This window comes from Antedon mediterranea, chromosome 3 (assembly GCF_964355755.1).
Source record: "Antedon mediterranea chromosome 3, ecAntMedi1.1, whole genome shotgun sequence".
NCBI classification, from domain to species: domain Eukaryota; kingdom Metazoa; phylum Echinodermata; class Crinoidea; order Comatulida; family Antedonidae; genus Antedon; species Antedon mediterranea.
In genome coordinates this window covers 31,865,074-31,881,776 of record NC_092672.1, presented here as the reverse complement: position 1 = coordinate 31,881,776, position 16,703 = coordinate 31,865,074, and the positions used below count along the sequence as shown (strand labels likewise).

The 16,703-nt window shown below is 33.8% G+C and overlaps 1 protein-coding gene across 1 annotated transcript; it reads right to left on the bottom strand.

The window, feature by feature from the left end:
* Positions 1-2,801: 2,801 nt before the first annotated feature.
* LOC140043858 (uncharacterized) lies at positions 2,802-14,208 on the bottom strand. The gene is made up of 3 exons (XM_072088334.1): positions 13,452-14,208; positions 6,452-6,644; positions 2,802-5,663 (listed from the first exon to the last, which is right to left on the bottom strand). The coding sequence occupies exons 1-3, from the start codon at positions 14,205-14,207 to the stop codon at positions 4,720-4,722; spliced, it is 1,893 nt and encodes a 630-aa protein (XP_071944435.1). The 5' UTR covers position 14,208; the 3' UTR covers positions 2,802-4,719.
* Positions 14,209-16,703: the final 2,495 nt, after the last annotated feature.

Below are 16,703 nucleotides of genomic sequence, written 5' to 3'. Positions count from 1 at the left end.
TTAGCAATGACTATGTTAGTGGTTGCTGAGTACTGTAGCTTTGCTAGTTGTAGAGCAGTGTCCCCTACTCGTCGTAACCTAGTCATTGACAGATGAAGATTTGTCGAAATGTCGTACACGTTAGGCCTAGGTCGTACGTATTCATAAATGTGGTTTAATGTAAAGAATTATATACAGGTTAGATAGTTAATATAAAAAAACCAAATGAAAAAAATGTTCGAAGTGTATTTCATGTAGGGTATCGTATGTAATGACTAAACCGGGGACCAAACACCTTGTTCACGAACACCTTTTTCACGAAACAGCCGGCTGCCCGCGTTGGAATCATCTCGGATTGATTAATGATTACAGAGTAAGCATTACAGAAACCCCCTCTATTGACAAGACTGTACAAAAGCTTATTGGTGTCGCTAGTCAATGTTTAAATAATGTCAAATTTTGACAGAAATACTTATAATGGCTAATTATACTGATTTTCCGTTTTTAGATTAATCTTGAAAACGTATAATGGCGTAAAAGCAATCTAATTATTGGATCAGGTGACAATTTCTATATGATTATACATTATTTTACATGTAAATTGATATATCTACTTAATTTTTTCGCGAGTCCAATTCCTGGTAATAACAACGTACGCGTACTAATGCTGATAATGACGCGTGCATTTAAATCCTGTTAAAATTGACGCGCGCGTATAATTAACAATGACGCGCATAATTGATCATCAACGCTTTTGTTAGTGCTGTTCTTTCGACATTTACAGAGTTTAGAATTTCTCCGAGTAGGCCTAGTGTTTTGACTGGAAGCCGCTGAATATGTCCTTGTGTCAAATAGAATTGGTGTCCTTATTTTATAACTCTCCCAGCAAATTGACATTTGACCTATGAATATCCTCGGGTCATTGAACTTTTGAACCATTGAGAGAAATCGATTAGTCTTGATTTACGTCCTTGAAAATAATGCATTATTGAAACCTAAACACTAAAAACAAATCATAATGCAATTAAAAATAAGATAAATAGATTTGTAAGATGTGTCAAATGATTAATGAATCAACTGTATAAATTTGGAACAATAAATTAAGTCAGAAAATTGTGTGATTAAATAAATATAGTGTTAAGAGCAAATATTAGCACATTCATCATGTGCCTACAATGTACAATACATTTTAACAATTAGTTGAAGGCGTTGTTCTAATCCGGTTGATCTATAATCTGACTGCGCTACTTAATAACTTCAGCCTCGTTTTCATCAGAACCCTAAAATGTACTACGCAATCTCGGGCTACTTTTGAGTCAGGCATTTTAGCTACTATAAATGTATTGTCAGATTCAGACGGCTAGAGAAAGGGAAAGTAAAGCTTACGTATAGTAAGGACTTGAGCATTTCGGTACAGAAGTTTGCAATGTACTGCTTAATGTTTACAAACCTGCGCAGGCACACTAATCCATTGCTTCCTCTAAAATGGCTGCCTTCAGCAAATCCAACCATTAGTTGCAAATCCAACCATTAGCATTGGATATCAAAAATCATTGTTTTAGTTCTGTATAAAGACGCTACATAGATTAATCAATTTGGGTAAGATTCCGTTATTTTTGTACTTTCCTTAACGAACTTATTTATGTTTTTTCTTTTCTAGAAATGGTTAATGGTTCTTTATTGTATGGCAAGCTACATAGTAACTCTCTAAAATAATCTATCAATGACAATGTATTCGATTTTTTTTAAAAAGTTAGATGAGAATCTAAATAGACATGATATTGCCAAAGGCGACATCTTCAATATATCACTAAAAAATAGCAAACAAGAAGAATTGATAAATCACCGTGTAATCTTGTTAAGCTACGTGCTTTCGTATACTGTAATCCATTCGATGTCGGTGACATCACAAAGAGACGCGCACGCACAAAAATAAATGCAACTTTTGTACGCACGTGTATTTTCCAGTTGTGATTGTACTTACGGTATGTATTATCGTACGCATGCGTAGAGAAGAATGATTTGTTTTATTTATTTATTTTTTATGTTCATATCTTTATACATACAACAAAAAAAAACCACCACACATTTAAACAAAAGCAAAATAACAAGAATAACTTGATCATTAATATACAACCAGAATATTAGGCAAACTAATAATATGCCAGATCAGGTGCCTTATTTGGTCAGTCCGTTTAAATTATTTGATTAAAATGTCTTCCCTGTAATTTTACTCGTCTCTGGTCGATCTGAATTGGTTGAATATGTCCTGTTTTCGAATAGGTATATTTTGGTTCAGAAACAACACATTGATGATATCATTTTGAACACAACGGAATTACAAAGTGTACAAGTTACAAACTATATGTGTACTGCTACCACGGGCCATGTGACTCACATTGTACTGTTGCTGTTGAAATAAGCAAGAATGGTTTTATGTGTACCATGGTTCCCTTTTCGGCCATATTTACGACGAATGCCAATGATTTGTGTTTCTTAATCATCTTGGTTCATAGGAGGCATTTGCAGACGATCTGTTGCTTCGATGTCACATCGTGCATTAATGACCTGATTTATTTGTTATAAATTACATCAACAGATATGAATGTCATTCCTTGTATTAGTATTCAGCTACTCTTCCAAAGCTTTCAACGACGACGTCAGCGATTGATTTCGTATCCGATAACAACCCCACGCGGACCAAGCAATTAGAAGCAAAAAACACAAAAGCAAAATGTCAACAAAAAACTAAAAGAATTAGGTTATATATGTGTTCATTTTAATTTTCTTTACTCGGATATTTTAACCGTATACACATCTCTTATTGTACAGTTATAATGATATCTAAAATTAAATAAATATGAATTATGATTATTATTATGTACAACTTTAAAGACAGTCATCATCAAACATTTAGAATTTTAAAGGTAGGAAAATAACACGCGTTAAAAATCTTAATTGCGTACAAACGTGGACGTTCATTAAAGTGCATCCTTTTAAGTTAATTTCAGTTCAGTTCAACTATGCTCTAGATCTGTTTGGAAATAATAATACTGATTTTAATATCCTTAATGAATTTTGATCTTTAGCCAATAGATATCCGAGGTGAGGCAACATCTTATTGCTAGGTCTATTAATAAATAAGTGTATTATTTTGGTATCGTTAGAAACAACAACATAAGGCTAAACTCTGATTTGTTCATTCATAATGAAACAACATTCCTTTGTCATAAATCTATTTACGTTTTATTGTGAATATTTACTATATTAGCAGGCTTCTCTTAGGAGAACGCTAACAGAATTCAATAATACAATAGAGCCTCTATTAAACGCCCGGAGCCCCAAATAAAAGGTGCCTTCTCTGATAAAGTTGTTCCCTGAATAGAGGTTGTACATAGTTTCAGAGAAAATTGAACATTCACTCTATAAAGCCTGGTTTCCATTAAAATCGCTACAGCGTTTCCATTAAAATCGCTACACGCGCAGATGTCGCCGACGCAATCGGCAAAGTTCAACCATGTTCAACTTTGCCGATTTTGTCGGCGATGAATCGTATACGCGTATACTAGATCCCCGATAAACTCTAGCGTTTCCATAGAATCGCTACGCTCTGTCGTGTAGCGATTTTATGGAAACCAGGCTTTACATATGCTACTTAATAGAGGTGTTCCCTGTATATGGGTGTCCAAAAGGAGGCATTATACTGTATATGAATATATATTTGTTCAAAATGTTACTTGTTCTTGTCAATTGATCTGTGGCGAAAGTAAGAATTGGTACGGGGTGACATGTTTAATGATAAGATAATCATGGAGGGGATATGGGTACAATTTACAGAGTTTCGAAATACGTTTAAAAAAACTCCAAGATAAAATAGGTTGCATGTTTATGTAGGCCTAGTTGAGCAAGTTGAGTTAATGATTAACAAATTACCTCATCGATAAAATTAACATTCTATACTGAATGATGTTACGTGTACAAAAAACAAACACGATATTGAAGAGATATGGAGATACATAAAACATGGGGAAATATATTAATGTTGCAGAGCTGTAGAATAGATGATATTTTTATTTTGTCTTATGACATATTTTATTCATTTTAACGTCATAGTTTTATAATCGTAATTCAGTTTTCCTCGTAGTTTCATCAACAATGCTTCCAGAATGTATTCTGAGACGCAATTGGAAGTTGACACGTATAAGTTGGCAAGAACGAAATGGTGAAAGATTAAAACTTATAAACATAGTTATGGTTGTCTTGTATGGAAATCTTGTAAATTGATGTTATTAGGAATATATCCCATACTTTATAAGATATTTTATTTCATTTTCACGTCATTTTCCACATGGTTTCAAAAACATTGCTTCCAGAATTTCTAATTTTTCTAACGTTTGCTCGATTAAGTAGTTGGCAAGAATTCACAAAATTTAGAAAATTTAAAACTTGATTGTTTTATATGGATATTTTTCGGGTAGCTAGATTTTATTATTCTATCATTTATAAGAAACTTTATTTCATTTTCATGTAATTTTTCCTCATGGTTTCTACAACAATGCTTCCATGATTTCTCATTTACTGAGCACCGGAACAGCTAACGTTCATCGCTATAATAATTGAAAGTTGACCACAACCATAGGCGTTTTGTTTCAGTGAGCCTATCCCGGATGCATCCCGGACGACACTTCACTATACTGTACTTTCGATTTATTGTTCATGGAGATTTAATTTAGAATTTATTTAAACAAATATAACATTGTCACTATTTGTAGAGCTGCTCGAATTATTCACATTAGCTTCCATACGAGATTCGCGAAATTTCTCCCTCATTTCTCTAGCTGATATTTTCACCGATGTATCATTTTCACTACTTGATAGATATCCATCAATTGAAGGTAACATACCTTTTTTGTTGTCCATTTGTTGTGTATCAGATTTTATTTGTCTTAATTCTTTTGTTTGTATATCTGTTTTACTTTTCGTGGTGGTTGATTGCTTTGATTGGTTCGACTTGATGATCCCTACTAATCCATTGTATGATGGAAGTATTTCTTCTGGTATGTCGTAAAGACTGCTAGAACCAACATCAGCAGTCATGTCTGTTTGTAGTTCTTCCGTTTGTTGTGAACCAGGGGATATTGATGTGTACGTTTCCATATGTGTCACGTCTATCTCGTTATGATCAATAGGATCATTTTCAGAACTCTGTATTCTACTCTCTTCTGTATCGTTTTGGTTACTTGATTGTTTGCTCTTCCGATAACGTTCTTTTGCTCTTCGTATTTTCTCATCGTTTGAGGATTTCCTTTTGTGGCGTCTGTGATTATCTCTACTTTGCCTGTTGCCAGACGCTCTACTTGTTAAATCGTGAGAATTCCGATTGTTTTTTGTATGACTAGTATGACCTTTAACCTCTTTTTCATTTTCGTAGGCTTCATTTTCAAACGTCGATTCGTCTTTTTCGTATTCCTCCTGATCCACCACAACGAAACCATCATCATTCGGAATGATTAGACTGTTCATCTGGTTTAAACCAGATAGCGATTGCTGTAGAACGAGTCCGGTCTTTACTTCTTCTTCTTCCCACGTGTCGCTGACGTCACATATCGAGGTATGAAATTCAATTTTATTTTCTGTTGGTGGAACATTATCTAGTGAGTCCAATGTTTCTTGTCTGGGAACAACTGTAACACAATAATACAAAGAGCATATTATTATAACAAACTCATAAGTTTAGCTCTAAATAACGACCATGGGATGCAAGTGTACTGTTTAGCAGTGGACCATGGAGTTACTCCATGAGTGGACACTACGAATGCAACACTAGCAAGGTAAGGAATACCAACAGCTTGAATCAATCAAGCACGTTTTTCCCAATAAAGCTTGGTTCCCACTAGCGACGCAACGCAAGGAGGTAACGCAGCGTAAGTGATTTGACTAATCACAAGCGATTATTCCGACAGTGGCTTATCATTGGTCAACTCGCTTGTATTCATATAATAGGTTTTTTTTTATGGTCTTTGGCACCTGCTCCAGTCCGGCTCTGGCTCCGAAACTGGAGCAGTTGTGAAAGGCCCTTTAGTTTGGTTGATGGGGGATAATTATGTATATAAAAGCTTACATATTGTCTAGACTTTAAATTAATACAATAATCCATAATACATAATATATAATATAGTTATTATTATATAATTAATTATTATTGACATCTATTCAACTTACTTAATAATGTTGTTGCTGAAAATATTAGTTTAATATTTAATTTGCTATTAACGAGTTCGTGTATTCATCAATAACGTATAGATGCTTTTCTTTGAATCATATCACTATTAATATGAGCGGTAATTATACCCATTAGGTCTTGAATAAAAAAAATAATTACTTTATTTTTCATTTTTTTTTGTAACTTTAATTTTGACTTTAATGGCCGCCCATAGATAATGTAGTACTGTAATGAAAAAAAAAAGCTTACATCGATCACGTTCTGATTTTTCTACCATGAGGCAGCCAAGGTTGCCGAGGCAACGGATGTATCCTTTTCTGTATCGGTCGCAAACCACGCCCATTAATATAGGGTTGATGACGTAACCAATTAATGTGCACCATTGGATAACGATTGGCATCCACGTTGTTACGGCATTGGCCAAAGAGTATAGATTGACAATCTGAAAACAGAAAACAAGAATGGACAATAATGTTTAATTTGGTTGAGGTGATTGCTGTGACCATCGTCTAGCAAAATGGAACAGTCCATTGCCACCTGGTGTTATGCAAATCGTGAACGTAGCTTATTTGTCGATACAAATTTGCATAGTCAGGCCAAGGAAGGAAATATAGTCATGATAGGCTGACCCAAGCAATTTAGTTATGCCAGTTAGTAATAAAACGGCAGTGGATGATCACGGTGATAGCGTGATAATGATGATAAAGCCGATAATAATTATGAGGCTGAATGATGATCATACTGTACTGGTGATGATATGACGAGATGGTGATATGTGATCATCATGTGGAGATACAGAACTGAGAATCGAGGGCTGGTAGTTATGAAGTGATGATGAGGACGCAATATGATAGTTATGATGACGCAATATGATAGTGATGATGACGCAATATGATAGTGATGATGACGGTGTGATAAACATATTTATGAAAAGTAGGCCTATATAATAATGGAGGCAAATATAAATGTTTTTAAACATTTTTCAACTATTTTTAACATTGTCTGCAATTTCGGTTGGTCGGTCGGTTGGTAAACACTTGGAGGCAAATTTTTAAAAATGTGTCAACATTTTTGTAAAATTGTTTAGCAATTTTGGTCAAACTCAAATTTGCGCACGCGACTACAGCCATGTATATGGCCTTGTTCTCTGCCAATTTATGTGAGTATCTCTCTCATTTGAATAGTCGAGTGGCGATAGAAAATGGATGTTGCTTATAAATCGACCTAAAGTGACCATCTTCATTATAAATAAATATAGACAAACGCCTGACCTTGAGTAAGTTATAGCAATAACATTATGCGCCCAGGTTGGCTGTTTACGTCTCCTTTGAACGTAAAATGTTCTGTTTACTAGGCCTACTATTTTAATACTGTTTTCCAAAAGACAAAGGACACAAAATAACGTGGTGTGAGCAATATGATATAAAGGACGTTTATTTTTAAATGGAAAAAAACATGTAAATAAACCGATCACCATGGAGATATTAATCAGTAGATGGATGCTGGTTTTTAATGAAAAGCTTGAATATATTTTTGATTACGTTGTAGCTGCCATATTTTTATATTATTTTTATATATTGTATAACTAATGGTATAGTCGTTATACATACAATTATGAGTAGATATAATAATAATGTCTTTATGAAAGAGTATCTACCTTCATGTATTATGCTGTAAGACTTTAGATAACCAACTTACATTTGGTTTTGAATTTTTTTTTTTTTTGAGGTGAATTTATTATCTTTACAATAAAATGTAATGACAAAAAACAAGAAGATCGACGTTTCAGAACCATCATGGAACCATTTTCAAGATCAAGTGATTGAATTAAACAAAAATAAAAAACAAACAAAAGGGTGACAGGAAATACTAATTAATTGATTAATTAACAACAAAGAAGGCATACAATTCTAATAACTTAAGTTATTAAGCTCCTCCTTCCTAATTAATATAAATAATATAAATGAATTTATTATCATGCTATAAATATCAACTAAGGCTTAGGTCATTTATACTATATATAACGATCGACGATAGCTAGATAAATATGCATTTTTCTTACATAAAATAAAGAATTTAGATTAGTTTTCATTCAAGAACTAAGATGGTAACTATATTCTGCCTTTGATGAAAATAATAATTATTTTGACACGTCCAATCAAATGACGTCATGATTAGTAAGAGAAATAACATCGTGACGATGCAACGACTAAAAAAATGATTTTATTATGTATTATTTATTTATCTTGATTGAAACAAATAAATGAATTATTGAATTTTATTGTTCTTATTCATCATGACGTAAATAAGATTTCATGTTAATGTAATTTTTACCAAAGACCTATATCGTCGATCGTTATCGTCTTAGTAATTGAAAGAAAGAGTAGTGTGAATATCATGCAATGGGTCAGGGTTGAACCAACGCAATCTAACAACAACACACTGAGCTCGCATGGCCAAGATATGAACTCGTAACAGTCCTTTGATTTTATGTCTGGCTGCAACAAATACCAACAGTACTGTACTATGTACAGTAGGCCTACGTATTCTTCGTGTCGCAGTCACAGATAAACTCTTTGATCAGCGGAACTCAGCATCCTCCATAGGTAGCCTTGGTTCAACCTTTGGATGGGATGTCTAAACACAATGATCGCTTGCCCTTTGTTTAACGGACGATAAACTATACTATATCATTAAATGGCAATGAAATATTTTAATATGTCTGAGGAAGATTAATAAAACATCAAACGCCCACGAGTGAATGGTGCAAAAAGATCAATCTATTAATTTCAGAATAATAGTTAATAATCAAGATGAATGCATTAGGGCATTGATATGTGTTATTTCCAAATGATTATGCCTATCATTTCTAGAAAAGGCTTGTACCATTCGTAGAGACTTTAATTCTAAAAATGTGTTCCCAGTTGGACACAACGCAATTACGTGTAGGCACAATAGAAGTCAGTTGACCAATCCATCGCGTCATGATTGGTCAAATTAACTCTGTCTACACTATCAAACTAGTTTGACAAAAACAAATGTGATGTGCCCAAATATGGTAGTAATATGCTTGAATATGGTAGTGATATGACATCATCATGTCCAATGGCCACATCACGTTTTGTCACATAAAGTTTCATAGTGTAGACAGAGCTTTAGATCGCAACAATATTTTAACTTGTCGAATAATAATAACGTCGCGTAAAATACGAACGCGCGGAAACGCCTTATGTAATTATAGTCACGTCAGCGTATACCGCCAATGTAATTGACATGATCTAATTTTTCTTATTATTTGAATACAAAAACCAATCAGTAAACGCTTACAGAGAGTTTATAATGTATTACAAAAATGATAAGCCGTTGATCACGTAGTCGGAAAAGAACATAATCCGTAGATTTGGATGGAAAGTTTAAAATAGAAATATAGATTAGAACTCATCACCAGGACGAGATGATCCGCGCTCCTCACAACATTGTGAGTATTCAGTCTTACGTTGCCTCCTGTGTGGCGTAATACCTTTGGATTTAATATTAAATCCATCTGCACATAACAGGTAGCTGAACCAAACATTGAATTATTCTGACCACTTTTTTAAAGATGTCGAATTTAGATTTTAATCAGCCGGTTTATGTTTTAAATCCAAAGCATGAAATCTGTTTTTTTTTAAATTTAAAAATAACTTGTGCAAAACCATCACTTGTCAAGGACTGGTTCACACGATGTCCATCGATGTTCAGAACATTACATTGCATAAAGAGTGTTACTATATTCAATATTATATACATTATAATTGGTTTAAGCTTGATTCCCACGCAACGCAAAGACATAGGCGCAACGCAAGTGAGTTGACCAATCACAAGCGACAGTTCGGATGATCCATTGCGTCATGATTGGTACGGTCAAAGTACTAATGCTTGGTTTCCACTAAGACGCAACGCAAGGACGTACGCGCAACGCAAGCGAGTTGACCAATGACAAGCGACAGCTCGAATAATCCATCGCCAGTGAGCTTCTCCTTGCATTGGGAACCAACTTTATACACGGTTTAAGTTTACGCATTTTACGCGCTCGGTCATGGTAATGTGAATAGAGGTGTGACATTGGAAAATTCTTAAATTCATAAATAATTATAATAAACACATCGTGAAGCACAGGTGTTATTAAACTGTCTTGTGCCAATAATATGAACAAATTAAGATTGATTGATCTTCATAATCTACTATACTTGTAATTTAAGCAATTAAACGACGCTTTATTTTGCATTCGGCTCATTTAGAGGTAGAAGAAAGTCAATTAACTATTATACAGTGAACTGCAACAGTCCGCTTTACTATGGGGAGCCATTTGAGACAATTATAATTGAATTTTGTCAACAAAAAACAGCCATTAAATTGGTTATTAAATGAGAGCGGTTCCCGTTAGTTATAGTTAGTTAAGCTAGCTACTGTAGTTAATTAGTTAGGTTAAGAAGACGGCATTTTATAAAAAAAAATATTTTAAAATGTTAAATGTATTTATTCTCAGTCCTCAAGCTTAACTGGAAACTGAGTAAATTCAAATTAGGCCCTCCACGAACCCACGGAAACCAGCCTAACAGATCAGCACACCAGGATACGATCACCTACTCTTTTCGAGGAGTGTACCAAGTTCTTTAATGTGCACTATGTATATGGAACCAACGGTTTTAAATTCCATCCGAAGGACTTGGCAATGAGAATAAAACAAAAAACATAAATTTGCTTATGTTTTTGGTCGATTAAATATTCGTACTTTGATACATCGTCCCGAATAAACGGCAGCTCACTATTTTATGAAATTATATATCTAATTATACACAATATATACGTTCCAAATTACCATTATATTGAAATTGTATTCAAGTTTATTTGAAGAAGAGATAATGAATAATGTGATATAATATTTACGAGACGCAGGGGAGATAGGAATATTGGAAATACATAAAGCATGACGAGGTTTATTGTGTGATGTTTAGAAAAAAAAAACATCCAACAAGAGAGATATAACAACAGTATCTCGCCAAGATAGATATACAAACATGTCCACCAAGATCTATAAAACTTCTTTAGAGATTGTATTATGAAACTACGGAAACCCGTTCGGGTCACTAGTTAATTATATTTTAAGAGCTGTTATCTGGCGGTCGTTGGTGTGGCCCAAACTGGCTTCCATATGAAAAAAATCGATCCTTCATGTATAATGATTTTATTTATTTAATATAATATTTAATTATAAGTCTACCATTACTATCATTAATTAGACTATTTATTTATTAAAATGTAACATTTCTTTGACACCGTAAGCGTCTACAGGCTTTATCTGTTTGAGTACGGTAATGAATTTAATTTCACAAGAATGGGCAATTTAAAACAATTACAGAAGGAGAATCGCGACAAACAATCAACTCCAAATATGTAGACAATTGTATATTAAAAATGATCGACCCTGAAATGAAGTGCTACGAATAAAATATTTCAATAATAATTTAATATTTAATAATATTAATAAAGTTAAATAATATGAAGCTAAGCTTTTACATTGCAAATACTGTTTCAGAGAGATGGTGATGCCTAAATGATTTTATATCTTTCTGTACTAAAAATATCGGATTAACTTACTGCGCATGCGTTATAAAGTTAATAATGGTTATAATCTATTTAGATGTAAACGTTGGTTCCCACTTTTGGACGCAACAACGACTATGCTCAATGCAATGATTTGACCAATCACAAGCAACAGTTCAGATGATCCATCACGTCGTGATTGGTCAAATTGCTTGCGGTGCGTTGAAGTCTTTGCGCTGCGTCCAATGGCAATCCAGGTTACTATGTAATAGAAGAAAATACGTGATTTCGAGAGATATTTCAAGAGTCACTAAAAACACGCATTGTATATACGTGTACAGACTTGCTCCAAGTCTGTATTTATTGTCTTTTTTATGTCATTTCAACGTCGTCGTTTTGATTTTTGTCTTAAAATATCCAAAATCAAGTAATACACGTATGAAACGCTATATGTACACAAATATTTATATTTTTACTAATAATATTAAGACAAAACTCCGTCTGGAGCTCAGACTAATACGTGTATAGACTGTACTGTAATTTCAATCCATCGCACGATTTGAAAGCCTTTAAGACATTACATTATTTTAAAACGGTGCGTTATAGTATTTGTTACTGTATAACTCTCTCCATTAATATAAATCCAAAGGCAAATTACTGAAAAAATGACAATGCTGTGGGTATCAGTGGCTGGATCTCAATTGAGATACAAAAAAAAAGAGCAGAGCTTTCGGGAAACACTAGACCACTGCACAATTACGGTATCTCATATGAAATACATTGTTGGTAATGTATTACATCTATTATTAGTTTTACTGTAAGTAGGCCTAGGTTAAACTAAGGTGGTTAATACAAGCATAAAGCTATACATTTTATAGCTCCATGATGTAAATATAAAATGGGTTACTAAGCAACGTCATTGTCTAACATTAACATATAGGCCTACTCTTACTATAATGCACTGTACGTGTGCTAAAGGCTTTTAAACCATGCACCGTACACGTACACTCGTAAATGTTTTTTCTACATACGTTCTCTCGGTTTTATGACTATATCATGGCTGGAAATTTGACTACTGATCGTGAGATTAAGGTTCGAATCAAACTCTCACCGCATTGCTTGTAGGCCTATCCTTAGGCAAGATACTATACCTACGTTTGCCTCTCTCCACCCAGCTGTATAAATGGGAACCTGGTTAGATTAAAACACAACTTTGCACTGATTACTAGCTGCATTATGGGAGTATGTTTCCATACGTGTTTGATCCAAAAAAATTACTGGGGTAATCGCGCTTAGGGGATATTATTATTAATATTATTACTAATAAGAAAGACCCGGATTAAATTAACGACAAGAGCAACTCCCAGTCCACTAAGATGTAAAAATGAGTACCTGGTTAAAACTCTACGAAGGAACTGGCCACGCCAACAACGCGTTTATTGTGACTAACAACGCGTTTTTTGTAACTGACAACGCGTTTACTGTAACTAACGATGCGTTTATTATAACTAACAACGCGTTTATTGTCTTTTCAGTGAATATTGCTAATTAAGTGATTAAGTATCAAATCAAACTGCATAATATTCAATTTAAAAAAAAACAATGTATAAAATCATAAATTCGTATTTAATTAAAATTCTAAATTAATTAAAGGTCTACCTACCACAAATGGCAGTACGCTGATGACATAATAAACACTAAATATCATGCAGACGATCTTGTTTACTTGCCGGTTTTGCTCTTCCTTTACAATTTTTACTGTCTGCGTTTTTTTGCCAATCTCATCTTCAATTATTATAGTTGGTATATTTGATTCGTTCTGTTGGGTTCGTATAGTATCAACAACCAATGTTCCTACGCACATCACACCTAAAACGAGACTGCCCAAAATGATTATGATTACGCACAGAGAATACACGTAGTTGGGTGTGTAAAGCACAAGCCCACATTTCAAATACAGAGCAACTTCAGATTCCCGCCAATTCGATAATCCAATAGCGCCCATTGCCATGCCGAACAACCACATAAATATAGAATTTTTGCAGCTTTGCCTGTTGGTGTTGTGAAGGTGATACGCCCGCGGCCATTTTAAGATCCACACTCGGTCCATAGCGAGATACGTCATATGCAAACTCATCATAATTCGGAAGCTTAGAACGCACCAGACTACCAGTCTACACGCAGCAATAGAAACTTCGTTCCCGCGTTTTATGTTGATTGTATAGATTAGCATAGGGATCATTAGATAAAGTAGCTGTATGAAGACGAAAGAAAATAATAAAACATCCGGGCACTTCCAGTGACTTCTAGACGCGATGGCACACAAGCACATAATAGTTTCTAAACTGCATATTGGAATGACCACTAGCCACGCCACTGCGTGGTCATTCATTATATCCGGTACCACTTGCTGAGACATAACCTGTCAAGAAATTATGATAAATTATTAAGTTAATTATGTAATTTTTTTCCATTAGTACACCTTATAAATGCGCATGTAAGCGTACAATATTTATAGATTATATTTTATAATAAACAATAGAAATTTCAAACTTGAAGCTAGCCTTTAAAGATGTATTGTCCCCCAGAAAAAATAATTATTTAATTTTTTTTTTAATATGCCATTTTAATGTCACTTTTAAATTGAAAAAAAAATTATTTACCTAAAAAAACTGTAATCTAAAGCAAAAAATAGTCAATTTGACTGCCAGCCAATGGATTTTTGGTTGAATCTAACAACCATTAATTATTTTGTCATTTTATAGGGGAAACCCTTATTTTTTTCAGGTTTTTTTTCTATAGAAGTGATTAACTTTATTAAAATTACAAAATAACCTATTCAAAGTCTGATTTAATTAATCTTCATTTTTCATGTTTAACGCCTGTCAACTGCATTTTGCTGTTGCCGTCAAATCTCCTAGATCTTATGTTGACTTAAGTCTGCTTTGTGCACCCAAACATAGAAACTCGCTTAACTACTCTATGCAAGTGTTCAAGCATTATTGTCAACATTGCTGCTACAATTCAGAAGGGTGCTATTAACATTAAACTAAATTGTAGGTTTTCGTTCCTTCGAATAACACAATCCATCAAATTGATGATGACAGGATAAAAATGTTTGACGAAAAAAAACACCTTACGTAAGATTCCTCTGTGCATGACACGAAATAATTTGTAAATGTCTCAACGGAATTGTTGTTCACAACATGAATGATGTGAGGGTGTAGGTTCATAAAGGTCAAACACAAATTATATTATTGAACCATGGTAACCAAATTCAATTAAGGAATCATAATGTTTTTGACAAAATTTAACACATATTTAAAGCGAGCGTTCAAATGATGTTGACAATGCTAGGGACATTTGCACGCGGTCGTTCACAAGCTGATAACATGTGTACGCGCGCGGTCAATTGACGATGACAATAGTATGAAACTTGCACGCGCGCGTTCAAAATATGTTAAATGTTGTACGCGCTCGTTTAAACAATGATAAAATGAGACTAATTTGTGTACGCGCGTTGTTTCTTTTCTCAATGCTACTGCCAAATTGTGAGGAAATATATGCAATATTTCTATTTCTTTAATTATTGAATTTAATTTCTTTTGGTCATCTCTCTGATTTATTTTCTTCAAAGTGCAACTTCTTTGTATCTAGTCATACATACAAATTTAATTACGAATTGTGTATTTGTAATTCACTTTGTATTGTGCATTTATACTCGATGGGTGAATTAGATGAATTTAGATTACTCAACTCAAGGACGCACTGTAATTCTTCATCTCAAGTCGACATCTAATCATATTTTTAACAAAGATGAAGAAGTTAAAAGAAATAATGTATTCAACCTTATGTGTAGCCTAGGGTAGTAGTAGGCCTAGCCTGTAAATGATCATAATGTAGTCTGTACTGAAATCAATCATACCTGTGATACGCTCTATACTAGACTGAATACAGCTAACCTTGAATTTCACTCGAAATGTACACGCGAGTGTTGTGCGTGTTAAAGTACTGAGGAGTAACAGTAGGCCTACCGTTATTTTTGTATTTTTTTTGTTATTTTAGAATTCTGAAATAGAACCATTAAGGATATAGCTGTGTCGATTTGTCAATCGATCAAGTTGATCTACAGATCAGTTGGTTTTTCGTGTATAATTATCATTTTAACAATGTATTTTTGTTTCATAAGTTATTCCGAGATCTGTACGGTTTTATGATAATTTTATACCACCCGCGAGTTTCACTTCGACGCATAGTACGTGACCATATTATAGGTATTGCCAGCAGGCAATATATACTGAAGTTGTATTTTCAATCATAAGCTGTTTGAAAGCCAGGAATATAATAGCTGTTGTTTGATTTGTTTTCCCAGGATTGACATTTATTAACATTAAAGGGTTGCTCCGGACTCAATTTTTAAACATTTTAAATATCGATATAACAACCCCCACTTTTGTTTCGTCGGTCGTAAAGCATAACAAGCTTTTTTTTTAAATTTAAAGTGATGACTTTTTGTAATGTTAGTAAGATGAATTCAATAATAAATTCTATAATTTATATAATTTAATTGATATAAATCGAAAAACTAATCAATTTTACACAGAAAATATATTCTTTTATTGAAATGGTTATCCACTGAGCGTCTGTCATTGGCCGTGTTTCCACAGCCAAAAATTAACCGATAATTAACCGATAAACTGCCTGTGGAAACGTGATATAACCGATTCCACTCGGCCAATCAGTAGAATTCATATCGTATGTATAAAGTCATTGAGCACCACTTTTTGAAAAAGATACTTATTTTACTTATGCTCGTTCTGCTTTACCGCTGATGAAAAATTAATGAGGTTATTATCAATGTTGTTGCAAAGGTTTATATATACAATGAACAATAGAAAGGTTGTACCCGGAGCTC

Excerpts from the sequence above, each read along its gene's own strand:
- LOC140043858 (XM_072088334.1), bottom strand. The coding sequence starts at position 14,207 with ATGTCTCAGCAAGTGGTACCGGATATAATGAATGACCACGCAGTGGCG. Across the intron at positions 6,645-13,451 it reads TCAGCGTACTGCCATTTGTG|ATTGTCAATCTATACTCTTT; the intron begins GTAGGTAGACCT and ends TTCTGTTTTCAG. Across the intron at positions 5,664-6,451 it reads AAAATCAGAACGTGATCGAT|TTGTTCCCAGACAAGAAACA; the intron begins GTAAGCTTTTTT and ends ATTGTGTTACAG.